Source organism: Spea bombifrons, chromosome 3, assembly GCF_027358695.1.
Source record: "Spea bombifrons isolate aSpeBom1 chromosome 3, aSpeBom1.2.pri, whole genome shotgun sequence".
In the NCBI taxonomy this organism is placed as follows: Eukaryota; Metazoa; Chordata; class Amphibia; order Anura; family Pelobatidae; genus Spea; species Spea bombifrons.
In genome coordinates this window covers 65,675,511-65,694,199 of record NC_071089.1, presented here as the reverse complement: position 1 = coordinate 65,694,199, position 18,689 = coordinate 65,675,511, and the positions used below count along the sequence as shown (strand labels likewise).

The following is an 18,689-nucleotide window of genomic DNA, read 5'->3' as shown; positions in this document are numbered from 1 at the left end:
CAAAAAAGGATGCTTTCTCTTCATGCAAGTTATATTTATCAACAATATGTAATATTTTAAAAACCACACATATAGGCCTTCCCCTAGACTGCACGATTGGCTAGTATAGACATGACATTTAAGGTTCTCTGGAGCTCTGCTGATAATCAGTGGACCCCTTAAACGTTTGTTTCGAATGTTCTAAAAACTTCAACAACAAAAAAAAGTCAATAGCAAGATCCACCCTAGTGCACTGTGATTCATCAGATGCTGGTAACACTGTCCTTAAGAATGTTTCTTTCAATTCCAATACATTGTTAAGAAAAAAAAATCATCAACTTCCATTAGTTATTATAACCGATGTGCCCTTGTGGACTTGGGCAGGATCTTGTTGCATCCTTAGATGAGAAGTCACATCAAAGTGTGATCCATTGCAGCTTAAAGAATAGTTCCTAAGCGATTCGGTATCATATAAATGTTCAAGAGCATAGCCAGTAAATGTATAAGCATGCTTATCAAAATATTGCCTGTGAGAAGTGTAGTAGTTTGGTGACACAGCATGGTCCACCGTTTGCTGAGGGGACAGATTTGTATGTAAATAGTCTTTTGCTATAGTAACACCAGCTTTGGATATTCGGTCTGAATTTGGACTGCTCATTCTAGACAAATTAGTGGGGCTGTTTTCATAATCATTGTCTTGTGGGCTCAGGATTTTTCCATCCTTTTGCTGGACATGGTCACAAGGAGAGGTATTGGTAACAGATGGTCCACGGCACACAACACCCGTGAGTTGTGGCTGTTGGTAATTGGCAAAACAAATGGAGTTTCTTTTCCCAGCACCATTAACTGTAGGGAGTTGATCTGGACTAGACTTGTGTAGTTGTAGCCTATTTTCCTCCTCTTTAATCATCTGTTGTGTGGCACGTATAAGTGTTTCAATTTTGCTGGGCTCATGGTGACTATTTTGATATTGCTCTGTACGGTAGCGTTCCCCTGATTCACTGGCAGAACCAGGATCTGGAGAACTAACAACGCTGTCTTCATCCCAATGACTTCTCCCTAGAAATGGCAAATTAGAAAATATTCCATCAATATACTGCGTTCCTTTTCTGTGTTTCCTCTTTTTCTATTCAACCTAAACCTTGCTGTGAAGCGTATCACGACATTTTCAAAGAAGAGCAGAAAACATTTATAAATATAGATTATGTTTGACAAAAACCCTAAGTGGCACTCCACATTACCTTAGAACCCACTGGTTTAATAGGCTCCCTCTGGGGATATTATGGGAAAGGTCACTGAAGTCTTTAAATAAGGCTAGAGCTCACCCCACCCCACCCCACCCAACAAGCACCAAGCATTTAGGGCCTTGGTTCCACTGTGGCAGTTCTGGTGCAAACATGTGAATCCATACAAAAAATAAAATACTTTTTATTACAGAGGGTCCTCACTTAAATTTATTGTAGAACTGCCACTTTTTATAAAAATGAAAAGCAAACATGTTGCTGGTTTCATTCAAACTAAAGGAAAAATATGACATGCCTTGAGATTATAGGTTCTACAAACATATTTTAGTATAGTGGAACTAGATAATGCAAATAGTTACCAAAATAATTAAACAGATATATACTCCATCATTTTGTATGTTATGCTTACCATGGACTCTGTGGACTGAGGCAATATGCGGCATACTGTTCTCATATCCGTTTCTGCTTTCTGGAGATGACTTTGGCAAAGGCAGTGACGATCTTGTACCCCACCACATCTCTCGTCCACCCTGTGGGCTCCCTAGAAAATATCTGCCAGCCTCACATCTTCCTCCTTCACAAGACTGGCTATGATGGTGCCTGTCCTCCGTTAGCCTGGAATGATCAAGGGCAAATCCAAAACAAAGCGCACTCCGGTCTGGGTATTGTCGATATGCGCATGACATGTCATGCTGCTGGGAGCCTGGTCTGTCTATTGGATCAAGAAGTTGTGGCGAAGTAGTGTCGGTAAGCGGGCTGCCACCCCACTGGCTGTCATGGTCCGATTCAGATCTTTCTGTCTGAAATCCAGAGTACTGCAATAAATAAATAAAAATCATATGTATAGGTAGACCAAAATAATAATTACAAAAAAACAAAAACTGTCTGCGCTTCTTACCCTAATAAAGTTGGCAACAAATATATAAACATAATATAAATGAGAGGTTTTGGTTATATGAATTGGCCAAAGCATAATTAAGCTCACCCGCCCCGTCAAGGCACACTCTCAATAGGGTGAGAACCTACTCTCACAAAATAATAATTAATATTAGCTAGTACCCACAGTTATATCAATGATGGATGATTAGATGCTCACTGATTATATCACAATTTGGAAAAAAATTACACAATAAAAGAAATAAACAAAAGGCAACACTGATCTTGATCCATGGAGCCTGTAATCCCTTTCTTTAAAGATTTATTTCTATAAAAGTGTTTCTTTCATGTTTGTTCTACTTTTTTATTTAATTAGGAAAAAAAGTGTTCCACAATATATAAAACATGAGATCTTATTTAACTCTTTTCTTTCTTTACCGGGAATGAAAATATTCTTACTGAGGTTTTTGCTGCTAAATTGTACCTTAGCCACCAGGGAAAATGGCACAGATGCCTTGCATGCTGACCAGATGGTGGCCATTAAATCACTTTTATCTTATGCTTTCCTAATGTAAACCTGAAAGTTAAAATATGTTTTCTGCATTGACTATTATAGAATAGCACAGATGGCAGAAGCCTGGTTTAAAGTAACAGAATATATCCATAAAAATAATGGTCTCAAGTTAATATTTTTTTATGTCTTTTCTATATTTAAAAAAATGATGTTAGCATTAAATATATATGTACAATAAAGTATGCATGGACTATAGTACCACAACAAATCGTTTAATATGAAATAATATCTATTATCTAACATTTTGTACTGAGCTTTACCCTTGATGAGCACACAGACATAAACACACAAACATTATCTATAGTTTACACTAAGCAGGATAATTTTAAAAAATGTATACACAATCCTTTTAAGGCTTCTTCCGTCTTGTATGGCTCTGTTTTCTCAACACCAAAAATAAGCCATCTTTCATGTATTAATAATATATATTAGAAGAGCAACTCAATGTGGCCCATTAACTAAGCTTCAAGTGACTGCAAGTTGGTTTAAAATGGTAGCATGCAGTACTAAACTCACATGAGCTTGACAAAAGTCCAAGTAGTACATTCACTAAAGCTAATTCAGATTGCGCTAAAAACATATAACACACAACTCGCACTCAACTACAGACAAGTGGAGTTGATCCGAGTTGATGAAAGCAACCAACTTTAATAAAGACCTCCTATGCAGTGCTGTGAAAAAGTACTCGCCCCTTCCCGATTTCTTTTGTTTTGCATATCTGTCACACTAAAATGTTTCAGATCACCAAACTAATTGTAATTTTAGACAAAATAACCCAAGTAAATACGAAATGCAGTTTATAAATGATACATTCATGTATAGAAGGAAAAAGCAATCCTATCAAACCTAGTCCTATGTGAAAAAGTAATTGCCCCCTTAGTTTCTAAATCAACCAGATTACCACATTTTTATTATAATTGGGTTCCATGTCACTAGAAACACCCAGGCATGATTACTGCCAGCCTTATTGAATCTTAACATGAATAAATAGAATAATAATAGAATAGAATAATAAAAGGTCTCAAAAGGCAGCATGTGATGCTGCGATCAAAAGATATTCAAGAACAGATGAGAAACAAACAAACAAACAAACAAAATTGACATCTATCAGTCTGGAAAGAGTTACAAAAGCATTTCTAAGGCTCTTGGACTCCAGGGACTCCAGTGAATCTACAAATGGAGAAAACCTGGAGCAATTATGAACCTCCCCAGGTATGACCAGCCTACCAAAATCAAGAGTGCATCAACCGTTCATCCAGGAGGTCACACAGCAACCCAGACTGACACTCGCCATATGCAGCAGGACAATGATTCGAAGCACACAAGCAAGTCCACCTTGGAATGGCTCAAAAGAAACAAAATAAAGATTTTGGAGTGGCATAGTCATAGTTCTGACCAAGTGAGATGCTGTGGTATGACCTTCAAAAGCAGTGCATGTTCAAAAGCCCTCTAATGGGGCGGAATTAAAACAATTCTGTCAAGAGGAGTGGGCCTAAATTCCTCCATAGCAAAGTAAAAGAATCATTACGAGTTATCGCAAATGTTTGAGTGCAAGGTTGGCACAAACAAAAAATTTAATGTGACAAATAAGCAAAAGTAGAAGAGGCAAATACTTTTTCAGACCACCATATGATTATTAAGCGTAGCTGTCCCATAACACAAAATGACAAAGGTTGCACTTTTATACAATGTTGTAGGCAATACAGTACTAATTATGCTTTCTTTAATGCTAATGACTAATCGTTGTTTTTTTAATAACATGAAATATATTGCCTTATTATCAGTATACAGTAGAGGCATTAAAAAGCCTTTAAAAGTAACCCACTGTAATAAAAATTCCAGATTTAAAAATGAAAACAGTAAAATCTTAAACAACCGCTGACATTCAAATGAAATCATTTATCTCCAGTTTTAACTTATGTTAGAACCAGCTCAGCTACAGCGACCAACCTTTGTAGATGATAATCACGAGGCAGAGGAGGCCAAATACCTTTAATAATTTATGAATAAAGGTTATATATAAAAATATTATGACAGTTCAAAGGAACTGATTTGAAAAGGCATTTCTGACATATAGAAAGTCTAAAGTGAGGCCAAATCCCTTCGAATTTACATCCCATAAAACATGCGATTAATGTAAAGATAGACATTTATCTTAAGGTTTCTGCAGAGATCTGAAAGGGATTTATTAATCATTCCTTGATATAAATCCTTCAACGCAAGTGCCAAGGTGACGAGCACAGACTACGTTCCAACCATCTGATGAAGGTTATGCTTGGAATGATGGAACCGAAATAATAGTCAAGGATCTCAAAAATGGTATATTGTCAATTTTCGCAAATAGCCTGCTTAGAACATTTTATTTGGGGTAGCCAATCTTAAAATATGAAGCAAAAATGCAATAGATTAGTTTCATGGAACATTTTGATTTGATACGTTTGAAAGAATAGTTTTGTTCTTTAAGAATATTAGGACCCAAGGCAGCTTGATCTAAAATACAGCTTCAGCTGAACTAGAATGATCTCGTTTACAAGCAAAATATTGCATCTCTGGCAATGAAATTAGGGGTAGGTTTACTAAATGGCTCAACTAAATTGATCACCCATGAATCCTGCCGTTTCAATGCAAGTGTTAATGGTAAATTTACACAAAACAACATTTATTTGTGAAATAATTAGTTGACAAAACTCTCTTGTGTTAATTTACCAATGGGAAGTGATGCATATCAGATGGTTAAATGAATCTGTGGTTTTTTTTTACCAAATCCTACAGACCTTTTGATCAAGTTCCCAATTACTTCCCCAGTGTCAATTTAATCTAAAAAAGGGTATTCGTTTTCAGACGCTTAATATACAGAAATGAAAATCAATTTATTTCAGATCAAATTTTGTTCCTTGCAAAAACACAGTAAAATGTGTCTGTGTAATAATATTATGGCTTTTGCAGTCTCTTTTCATTAAAATCCATTTTACTCGGGATGTGCCTCCCACTACAAGTTGTTTATATAGCAAATTAGTAATTCAACTAGAAATTGAAAGCAATGTAATTGTACAAGCTAAACTATTGTAGGACAAGGAGAATATATTTATTGTTTTGTGCAAATGTAAAGACACATTAATGTTTCAACAAATATGTATCACTAGACACAGTTTTGATTTTTAAGGAGAAAGATGTAAATAGATTGAAAAAGAGTTTGAGGAGTAATCTATTTTTTATTTTTCAGCATTTATTTTTTGGCAACTAAATATATTGTATTTTTACATCTACTTCGGTTCTCTGTTTCAGTTATCAACTCAACTTATGGGATATCAACCAAATCTAAAATTCCCCATGTATACTTTTTTGTGCTTTTTAGGAAAATTCAACAACTGTAAATAACCGTTTTCTGTAAGATTATATTGTGTTTTGTTATAATCATAACAAAAAAGTACTGTAGTGTTATGATATCAGATTAACTGTAAAATAATGTAACAAAAGGGGGAAAAAAAGTAATGGGGCAAATTGGGATACCTTTTTCTTAAGCCAAATGCAGTACCTTCTCTCAATTGGTTCTGCTTTCAGGCAGAGAAACCACACACAACATGCTTAACTATTTCAAGAACCTTCTTTTCCAGCTGATGCAGAACCACCAAATCAGCCAGTGCTGGGTTAATCTTACATGAATTGTCATAGAAAATGTAAATTCGATTTGAAAAATAAACTTTTGGAGGGGAGATGATGAAATTGTGAATGGACTAATGGCTAGATATGATGTCTAGGTATGTGAACAGTTAAGATGAAAAAATACAGATCTACGGCTCCCTTCTTTGTCCATGGTTGGCTGATAATTGCTATCTTTATTCTTAATGTTATATGAAGAAATTAGCCTGACATAAATTCAGGGGTTATGTTTCCTTTACAACACATTAATTCAATATCTATTTATAGACAATATTTAATCATGCGTGTTTCCTATTTAGGTGCACTGCAAACCATACCCTGTAATAAAACGTGTAAACTACCTACGCTATTTATAGCGTAAAGCGGTTGCTAGCAGAGAGAAAATGTACTACTCCTTGGTATTAATTTTCAATCCAAGGTAATTTATAGCTGCTACTGAACTACACCTCCCATGCCCTCCTAGCTGTAAAGTTATACTTTGGAAGCACAAGATCTACCAAAACTGTAAAAGAAGCCATCATATGCAGTAAATTGCATTCATGACTATGAAAATATTAAGAAAATTCACTAATCATGCCATTCTCTATGTTTTGTAATCTAACTCTTACTGACTGTCCTGCCACGTTCTACCCATCATAAATAATGGCCATCATCATCATTTAGGAAAGGAGTTCTGTTATTTTCTAGTGGGAGCACAGAACTCCATGATTCATTTAATTATTACTTCATTACCAGGGCATGGTGTAATATTTTTGCTTTCTTTGGTATGAAGCAATAACATTTTGCTCATGGCTGTGCCCAACTGCATTGCTAATGGTAATGACACCAACAACATAATGCAAATTTAATGCAGCCCAGCATAATAGATAATCAGGTATGTATTTGGATTCAAGACTAAATTAACTAGCACAATTTTAAAATGAGAAATACATTCAACATACATTTTTATAAAATAAATATAAGAAAATAAATGTTCTTTGTCTTGTTCCAGTCATAATACAGAGTACAGTACAAGCCAAAAACTATAAGGTACATGCTTGATTCATAAACTATAGTAAGGTATAGTATAAGGTAAAAGCATCAGGAATGGAAAAAAGTCAGTAGCTGAATAGATACCCAGACATACAACTGTATTTGTCATATGTCAAAAAAATATATATTTTTGACAACATCCTGAGTACCGGCAAAACGCACTGGTATCTGTATAAGTGCATACAGAGAACCCTTACCTCACTGGCAAATAATGGAAAACATGGTACAAGTTCCTCTTAGACGTACAGATGTTTATATTACAGAAAGCATCCCGTTCATATGCATAAACATGATACAGATCACAGCAGGGAACAGGGCAGACACATCAAAGCGCAGACATTGTTATGTTACTATATATATATATATCAATGAATATTAGGAATCATAATTTTTATATCACACTTTAACAAAAAATGCATCCAAATATCTTAAAGAAAATTTCAATGTAACAAAATGAATATTTCAATTGAAAGTATACAATTCAGGGGTAACCAATGCTTCCAAAACTCCAATACAGTTATTAAAGAATAAGATATAATGGTTGAGCGGCAATAAACAGGCTGTTGACGTTAGCAACAAGCCTTCAGTTTTTTCCAGTGCAGCAACCCATGGCAATCAATTGACAACATATTTCTCTGGAGACAGAATTCTTCCTTCATACTCAAGGTCTCACAGAGATTCATCTATCTAGGTAATATATCAAATATCCAGCGTTCTTACTAAGAAACAGGAATTGTTAAAAAAGGGGATTCTATGGCAAAAACATTGACAGGGTTATGTACGGAGATTACCTTTCTTCATTCAGTCAATGTGGCTCTAACAGTGGTTCAATTGTGCCCCAGGGCCTTAAAAATGCTTATGTAACCCATTCTAGACAGAGACGCATCAAGGTTTATGTTGGGCATGGCTGGTCTAAATCAAGCTTGATCCTTTCCAAACACATTTAAACCTTCATGACACTAATAATCCTTTTCATTGGGCTTACTGGTGGCTATAACGGTTCCATATCTGAAGACTGACCGATTGATTACCTAGTCCATCAAACAAATAAAACAAGCACTTTACTGCTTCACACATAAGACCTGACCAAAATATGAAAACAATGTGCTTTAAATCAGGTGATAAACATTTTTTTCATACATCTCTATTATTACGTCATGAAATCATGTATTTAAAAGTATATTCAAACCATTACATTTCTTTCTATGTATTTAGAATTGCATATGATATGATCCATTCAGTTTTATGTAGAAAAAGAAGCTGTGGCTAATTATCTGTTGAAGGGCAACTTGGCTCCGCCAATGCGCAAAATCCTCTAACCTAGCCATGACCTAGTTCAGTTCTGTCTTAGCTCCTGCCCTGCTACGTCCATCTTGCCCGCCTCTATTTATTGGCTTGGACTGGTTTTATGTTTGACCTGAAGACAAGGGAGCTTTCAGGGAGGCTTTCAGAATTCAATACATTTTTTGTGGCAAGTGGTTATTTCTGACATTTTGTAAGAAATGAACACAAATTAGATGCCACTTCCCTCTAGAATGACAACGATAACAACAAGAGTAGATGGACGTGTGAAATCTACCTGTGGGTATGGTGACGTTCTAGATTTAGACTTGGTGCTGGAGATCCGAGACTTGCTGCATTTCCTGGTGTCATTTATGGTTGGATTTGAGTTTGCATAAGAAAATGAAGGTTTTGTGGTTACTTGATCCAGTGAAAGCTGCAGTCCTTTGTATTCTGTATCCCTGTTTAAGAAGTTAATATTACATTTAGTCAATCACATATCACTGAAATAAAACAATGGCTTACATCAGCAACAAACAGAACTCCAAAACAATTAAGTCTAAACTATTACTACTTGCATTACATTTTAGCATATCCCAGATAAGCATTCAGAAACCTGAAAAGGAAAAGGTCTCCTTGAACCAATAGGTAAGGGGGCATGACTGCTGGCCTAGGCCTGTTTGCTCATCAGCGTTCTTCTTTCCTATTGGGAGAGCTTGGAACTTTTTATATAGAAAACCCGTTGTGGTTTTACTCGCTTTCCAAACATTCCTCTTAGCACAAAATAATTATTTGTTAAATAAAATATTTACATAGTAAAGGTACATTTGCCATTTCCATGAGTTGTTCAGAATTCCATTTGGGATGATGGGTGTCACTATTCAACAAAACATGAAATTCCAGCGTCGGAACATCAAATCGAACCTGATTCCCTTCAGCAATGTACTATGATGTTTCATGGTAGACTCCGGTGCCATAATACTAGGTGGCACCAGTAGGCCTTTCCACAAAAACAAATCAAGTGTGCAAATGACAGATTCATGAAATCGGAGATTACTGGCAGGCTATATTCATTAATCATTTTTCTTAAACACAAATGTTGTAGAACACACATACTTGATTAAATCTCATCTACTGCCAGTCATAATGTTTTGTGCAAACAATTGATTCATGTCTCTGATATATTACATTTCTTAGACAGGCTCCTTAATTGCTTTCATTTATTTCTAATCTACTTAATGCCTTAGTGCAGTAATGCTTGACTAAATATGCATTATGCTCTTTTATTTAAACTCCTAAAACAATTTTCTGATATGCCAAATGTAAATAGATCTTATATACACAATGATTCACAATGAATAACAGTGCGGGGACTTTTCATTTACTTTTTTATTAAAAAGTCTATAGAATGTTGTAGTGTTTCTGTCATTTCATCTACAGCAGCCTTTTGTATAAAGTGTTTATTTTAAAATGTTTTTGGTATTATTATGCATAAAAGGGCCTTGACATATAACGGTGGAATTTGGATGCTGTTGAGGAACACCACTGTTTTTTTAATTTTTTTTGTAAGGATTTATGCCAAAGCTTGGGACTCCCAACTGGAGTCTATGGAGTCTTGTCTCTCCTGCTTCATATAGAAGCCAGAGGGTTGTCAGTTCTGGGCTTTAAGGGGGACAAAGCAAAGGCCATGAAGGTGGAGTATGTTTTGGAAAAGTTTGTTGAGTAGATAGAGGCGCCCTGGGCAGTTGGAGGAACCAGTATTGCCACCATGAGATGAAACAATTGTTCCTGAGGCCAAGCAATTTCCCACTATACCTGGAGCCTTTTTTCGTTTTCACCATTGTGATATTCTTCATAAGTTCATTTGACACCCATTGGAACTAGGGAATAGGGGTTGCATTCCCACTCCCATTCCCAAAATGTATATGTAAAACATAAGTGGTTTTTATGACAATATTTTGCATTCCAATATTTTTTTTGCAAATGTCTTTACCTCATGTATATATATTAATTTCACTTTGTAAAATAAGGATAAATGACAAACTTGCACCTAAATCAATGATAAGCTAATTTTCAAATTCTGAAACAAATACAGTTAAAATGTACATGCCTGCCTATACATATTATTTAAATGCCATATCACATGATGTGCTGCAGAAAGTAAAAATCTGCAAATGTCTGGAATAATTTGTTTTCATTTGCAATTTTTACACAGTTAACATTCAACACGTCAATTAAGACGATTACTTAACCGATCTGTTGATTCCGATGAGGAGGATCAATCTCAGTGCTGCTGTATACTAATCTAATCCCTATAGATTTCTTATACAATCTAGATGTCACTTATCTAGTCATTAATTAGTGACAAGACACACACATGTATAGATAGATGGATGGATGGATGGATAGATAGAGATAGATAGATAGATAGATAGATAGATAGATAGATAGATAGATAGATAGATAGATAGATAGATAGATAGATAGATAGATAGATATAACTTTATTTTACTATGACTACCCATGGCAGCCCTAGGATTTAAAGTAGGGTTAAAATCAATAGATGTAAATGTTGTTTATGCAAACATGGAAAGTGTCACATAAAAGATGTATACATTAAATATAACAAAAAGGTTTGTTCTAGATTTATAAAATCAATATAAATAATTATAAAGTTTTCCTTCTCTCTGAATCTTTTGAACTCTTTTTGGGCCAACAAGACTTCACATGACTGATAAATAAGGAGGGAATTTAGGGATCTTCTTAGTTCAGCACAATGAGGCATTGAATAGCAGACTTACTCACTAATGGTGGTTAACTAACAAAAGTAAATACAATATTTACTGACAATTATAAGGGATATATACGTCTGGATGGTTTACCAATATAACGTTTTATCAGTATTATTTAATTCTGGCCAGATAGATTCTAATATGGAAGGGAAACGGAAAGGAGCAACTGACTCACATTCCAGCCACGTTTTACAATTTGGTCAAGTGCCAAGAATATGCGACTTCTTTACCATGCCCCATCAAAGAGACAAATGGGCATATATAAATGTATGTACCATAACGTGTTATGCATCCTGGTCATTATATGATTATATGTATGGAGAAAAGGGTCGGCCTTATATATACAGCCTAAAGTTCATGGCATTAATACATTTTTATACTAGCTTTTTCTACCAGATTCAGAATGCATTGACTAGGTTTTTATGATAGCCAAGACTGGTTTCCTTAAGTAATTCTAATGTAAGGATTGAAAAATAGCCTTATTGCCGTTGCTACAAATGGAATAGTCCAATCAGCACAAAAGCTCATTGGTCACTATGGCAACAAACCCATTTTTTCAATGTTGGTACCAGAATTCCATTTTATGTTATACATAACCCCTATGGGTTTTGTGACTGTCCATGTGCAGCTTACTTGTTTGCCATTTAGCACAGTAACTCCGGCCACATCTGTACTACTCCCTAAACAAGGTTAAGTTACATTCATCATAAACACATATCCCAGATTTTCTCTTTATAAACATTTATCACAGCCTTAATCCTCGACCTCTTCTACAGTAACGCTGAACACCAGATTTATCAAAGTAAAAAAAAATAATAATAATTGAAAGAAATAATATTTTTTTTCATGAATGTGTTGAAAATCGTCCCTTTAGTATTGCAGCGTTTTTGCAGCTGGGAGAGTTTGATATATCGCCCCACGGGGAGTATTTTATCAATCCCTGGCTGTCCTGATTATCATATGCTTACAAGCATCAGCGGATGGAATTTTCAGGCTCAGAACAATCTTTGAAATAAATGAAGGTTTTCAGAGTTCGAAACAGCAAAAAAAAAAAAAAAATGTGATGTGATGTGATTTGATTTTGTCAGTGACAGCCAGAGAATGTATAATTACGTTTAATCATTGCTGAAAGCGTGAACAAAATATAATGCTTACCAAATTATAAGATTAATGAAGTTTGAATAGTTCAACCAATTATCAACAATAATAAATACAAAATACTGCAATTATAATATATTAAACATATCTATTATTGCAAATTTATATATATATATATATATATATATATATATTTACTTCCATGCCCAAAGTGGAGTTGTATTTTATATAGACTATACACAGGTTATTTTATGTTAAACTATAATGAAGGGGTTTTTTTTTTACAAAGCTTTAGTCAAGACACGTCTGGGGAATAACTAAACATTACCATTCATATGGAAACTAAGTGAATTCATGTTTGCTCACTAGATCATCGGTTATTCTTAAAACCTGGTGGTCTGTAGTTCCCTAAGGAGATCTTTCTAAACTACTGCTATAATGTGTCTGTCTATAGGCAGATAAACAGAACGAAAGCTAATTTAATGGCTGATCTAATTCAGGGGTTCACCAAAGTGCCTCATTAAAACACACAACCATGAAGCCATGCACATAGAAGTTTTAATGCCTCCTTTTAAATATAGATTACTTAACAGTCTGCATTTCTGTTCTATTTTGCTATTTTCAGTCTTATTTTATTTTTTTCAGATTTTTATTTGTCACTGATTTCTTATGTGGGTCACAAAAACAGCAACAACACAAAAAGAAACGTGAATCAGGCCACATTTTTAACTTTAATAATGAATTTTGGAATAAGGTATCCCTGAGCAGTAAGAGAGTGGAATAGACATATTCTTTGCTAACATTACTGCCTATCCATGCATTATGAGCATTATTTGTAAGAATGGAAATCTGTTTGTAATATTCCATGCAGACCCGGAATTTGTGCTTGATGACAGTTTGGGGAGATCATATTCACTGCCCTTTAGCAGTCCTCAGGTGGCACACACTTTCCCTGTATTTTGCAACTTTCCGAGGCAGAGTGCCAGGATACAACTTTATATTCCGGCATTCTGCATAAAACTGAGCAGCATGAAGAAGAGGAATCCTGGAGTCCCATTTGCATTGTAGTCTCTGAAAGGCAGCTGAGGTGCTGTTCTGTGTCAGCCCTAGAGCAGCACCCCTGCTAAAACATCAGGCAGGTCTGGACCGGCCATTTGGCACACAAATGCCCAGTGGACCAGTGGCCAAAGTGCAGCACACCTTTACTTACTGCAGCCAGATAGGTGCATGCAACCACCTACTGCAACAGTATAAAAGTATAGCATGCCAGGGCTGCCTCAGTCTAGCCCTGTCACTGTTTAAGGCTATATGGTGTCTGTTTTTCAGAGAGACCCTGAAAACACTGTGGGTTTACCATGCAGGTATTGCATGGTGACATCAGAGTGTGGTTATTATCCACCATACCTTGATGATAGAACCCATTACCACTCAACTCCTTCTGCTAGACTCGGCAGCCAAACGAATCTTTTAGCATTATTGAAGGTAGGAACATGAGATGTGGATTATAGAACATGACGGGAGGAGTAATACAATATAGGGGGCCACACTAAAAGGAATGTGGAACATGAGGTGCATGACAGGGAGGAGTAGGGAACATGAGGCGCATGACATGAGTGATGTGCTTTGAGGATCTAATCTGATATTGGGCTTGATAAAACTGAAATACAAAGCATAAAATATATTTTAAAAAGATTGTTTAGAAATATAAATGCCCTTGCTTTACAGCTCATGCCTCCAATTACTCTACTATTGTACAAGTGAATTTCTGCAGCCAGTATACTTGTATTGGTTCATATGACATCTTACTGAGCCAGCAGTCACTGACATTATGACCAGGGACACTATGTAAGGACCTGCAGGAAACTATACATTTTACATATCTTACGTTATACAAAATATAAAAATGTCGAATAAGTAGTATAAATATGTTGCAATTTACTTTGTTTACTTTGGCTCAGTCATTTCTCAGCAAGTGTAACAAGAATAAAAACAGTTACAGGCAGAAAAACACCAAACCATAGAGAATGACCACCACAGATCCCTATATGTACAGAATTTTTTTTTACTTTGCCTTAAGTCAAAAGTACAGGAATAGTTCTGCCCTTACAAACCTACAACACATGTGCTTACATTTGATTCCAACATATTATTGGGAAATGCAAATGAATATGAACTATAAAAAGAACTGTCACATTCCAGAAAATGCATGAATATATGTATGAATTACATTTGGCTCCTGGAGTCTTCAAGGAAATTCATTTGCGTATGAAACCAGCTCAATATGATATGTTGCCTTTTGTTCTACACTGCCCTTATTGGTCAAGTATACCAATACTAATCTCCGCTCTGCACTGGAGCCAGCATTTCAGATGCCCCCAAGTGGGATGTTGCCAAAGGACAAACTCTAAAGTTAGATTGATTCTCCGATGTGCTAGTCCTACACTATTTTGCACTTTTGATGACTCTAGGGGTTCTCCCTAAAAGTAACAGGGTAGGTTGACGTTGACCTCATTGACCATTGCACTTAAGGAGTACCAATCCAATTTCAATGAGTACACCTGTGAAGGTTAAAACTTTGATGGGCCTGATTGTTACCTTTTCCTTCAGCTACTCATATGGAAGGGGTTAACATGATGTGCTGATTGAGGTTACTCTTCTGTAGTGATGCAATAGTGTGATATGCTCCTGAGAAGGGATTTTCCATAATATAATCTGTTAGAATTGCTGGCGTGTTTTTGTCAATCCTTAGTTACTAACATAGCAGCTACCTGTGTTACGTTCCACTCTACTACAATCTTCATGTTGTGTTTAGTGGACGCATGTGTGATGTCAGATGTGGAAAATATAAATAGCTTAATAGCTTCAAATAGAAAACGATATAAAATATTAATGGTAAACAGCATATATATGGTTTTGGTTGATTGGTTGTGGTTTTGGTCTCGATGTGGTATATCCTAAGTGATTTAAGTGATTGTAAAGCCTTTGAGAAGCTTACCAATGAAATCATATTACACAAAGGATACTGTTACATTTTGTTTCACGGCTCACAAAATACTCTTATTTCATAGTTCCGATCACATTGATACTTTTAATATTATTTGCGCCTGACTCAAATAGTAACAGAGTTACAAAATGTTATTAATAGCATAACAGTGACATGCATCATGATCCATGCCAGGATGTGTGCTGTATTTTCAAATGTATATAAATATAAACTCCAGAATCCTTCTCCCATCTGATGACATGTTTATCTGTTTTGACATCAACAATATTTTTACAAGGCGCAAGCGTCACATCGTTAGATTTTTGGCTGAATTTTCCCACAAATAAAATAAAAAATGACCAATATTTTTTTTTCTATTCTACACTAAGGGGTTTTCAGTCATATAGTTGTATCTCAAATGTAGTTGTCATCTTAAACAAAAATCTTACTTTACCTTAAACAGTTACCCATAAAATGCAGTTATATAAAAAAAAAGTCTCATCTTAATCATACAAGTCTACTTGCCTTACCAGTCTCTAGTTCTCAGATAATATAATAACATGCAATGCCTATGTAATAGGTGCTGAATCTAGAATGTCTTTCTGGGGTCTAAGAGCATGCAACTAATATTATTACAGCATTTCACAACCACTGTCCCATTTATTTTTTAATATTATATTTTTTTCCACAACAGCAGAAGGCAAGCAAAAATAAATAAATAAACAGGCTGGCAGCATACATGTGGACCTTGGGGTTCTTCTCCTTCTGTGTCAAAAGGGATAGACAACTGAATAGCATAAAATAACTGGATCTCTTTAAAAAAAAATCTTCAGCTGATGTCAATTGTCAGCCTAGCTAAACTACCTGGTGCTAACAAGCTTCAAATAACTGCATTCCATGCAGTCTTTCGCCCCTTGTGATCTCATGTTAGCTAAGCAGAGAGAAGGCTTTGTTATGCATTTCACATGCATTGCTAACCACTTCATCCTCATCTGCTGCCTCTACTCCATATAGCTTCTCACAATGAGGTGTTGACTGATGACGTCATGATTGTACTCTCCAAGTATTTCTACCCCGTTAATATTGGCCCTGCAAGTCCCTGTTATTACACACATTCTTCATGACACAGAAAGGGCTAAATGTCACCCTTGCAAACAAAGAATTGGTGAAATGTTATGTATGACGTTTATTACTGAGGTTTGTGTTGTAAAGTATAGTTGAAAAGGAGATTTTTTATTACATGGATGCCAGTTACAATGTAAAAGCCATTATATTGTTGATTGTATGGTACTGAAGACAGAAAAAATAAAAGCAAGTTTTTTTGGATGGTAACAACTGAAAGTGTCGCAATTTATCCCCAAATACTTGCTACCATGTAAGTCACATGGTGATCTTTCAGCTACTGTATCAAGGGTTTGTATCACATTAAATTGAAGAAATAGCAAGAAAACTCAGAGAGAGGTTATTCTTTAGAGAATGGAGAAGTTTTCTTGAGTATATTTCTAGTGTTTGCCATGATCACGTGAGCAAACCAACCCTAAGATCTACAGCTTCAAGAGCAGGGACTAAAGAGGTCCACTCTTTCATTAGGACCTAATTCACACAGACTTCCTCAATAGGAGAATATGCCTGAGAGACAAGACAGCCCACAGAGAAGAGATTATTGGCAAGAATGAGATCCCCCACCCCAGACTAATACTACTGGCAAACAGAATCTGTGTTGCAGGGGGTGATGAGGATAAGCTATCTGAGGATAACTTATAGTACTGTCCCTGGGTGTGTTCTGTGATGTACATGCTTGTGATGTGTGAGTTTTATAGAGAAATGCCATTAAACTGCACATATTCCCATGGAAAAAAAAGCCTTTCTGTCAGAGTGCCATTATTCTCTCAGGAGCCAGATTTCTGTTAAATAAGTGCACATCAATAGCTCCTAGCCCCAGCCTGTTGTCATAAATAAGTAAAGAGATTTTTAAAAATTCACTTTTATTTTATATAGATTTATTGACCAATCTGGTTGAAATTAAGACACTCAAAAGTCTGATGTCGAGAAGAAAACCAGATGTCCTGCCTGTTTAGTGCTGTATAAATATTCCACTAGGTTTTAACGTGTGAACCATGATCAAGCACATGCATTCCCATCTCCTACTCATCATAGATAGGTAGGGTGGTCGTGCTTACTTACGTGAGGACGTAATTGACACTGACGATGCAATGAGGTCTGGAGGACCTGCTGTTGTGGACGATGGTGGCATAACTCTGCACCCACACCCAGCCTCCGTGCTTGGCCAGGAACCGATAGTATTTAGTGGTGACCTGTCCTTTCACCAGCACTGCCAAGACAAACACAAACGCATATTATTAGCCTGCTTATTATTGCCCCCAGGTCAGCCAGTGTATGTATATCACAGACCCAGCTAGACATCTGCGTATCGAGAGACACACATATACCCATCTGTTCAAAATAAGCGTGAGAGAGACCAGGGAACTATCATACAGCTCTTATTAACCTCAATGCTTTATTTGAGATTTCAAAAAATGGTACATCACTCTGTTTATTCATCATATGTCCATTTCTATGATCACATAGCCTGTGGTAGAATGATAAATGACGTCATTTGGGACAATTTGCCTATTCATGCGGAGTAAGGAGAAAGCAATGGTTTTATAGAATCTAGTAATACCTTAAATGTAGGACATTGATATATATATATATATATATATATATATATATATAACCAATACACCATGTATGTACACATATGTGTACAGGGAGATTATATGAGATTTGCACTCCACATAAATTACTCACACAAATGATGTGCACACCGAAGGTGAAACGTGTCACACCCGTGGACATGATGATATAATGTCTTTTCAATCAGATCTTGAGGTTCATACCCAGTCAATTCAGCAACCCTGGGGAAAAAAGGTACAACTTTCATCAGGAGTCATCACACACATGCAGGTCGGACAATGAATAATCATTATATTTACTGTATGAATAACTGAATGAATTCTCATTATTAAAGTATTATGGTGCTTCTAGTGAAAAGATTTGTTTGTGGCACACATTCACTGACCTTTACTTAACTATAATATGCATTCCAAATAGCACAACTGGAAAAAAGAGCATGAGCAGGCGAACCAAGTTGTCCTCTTTGGTAAATT

General features: G+C 35.9%; 1 protein-coding gene across 1 annotated transcript in view; it reads right to left on the bottom strand.

Moving 5' to 3' along the window:
* Positions 1-313: 313 nt before the first annotated feature.
* The window catches only part of SIM1 (SIM bHLH transcription factor 1), a 34,674-nt gene continuing 16,298 nt past the window's right edge, over positions 314-18,689 (bottom strand). The window contains exons 7-11 of the mRNA XM_053459690.1: positions 18,331-18,437; positions 17,704-17,851; positions 8,945-9,107; positions 1,633-2,038; positions 314-1,038 (exon numbers count right to left, since the gene is read on the bottom strand). Coding sequence (XP_053315665.1) covers positions 314-1,038; positions 1,633-2,038; positions 8,945-9,107; positions 17,704-17,851; positions 18,331-18,437 — 1,549 coding nt within the window. The remainder of the gene's footprint in view (positions 1,039-1,632; positions 2,039-8,944; positions 9,108-17,703; positions 17,852-18,330; positions 18,438-18,689) is intronic.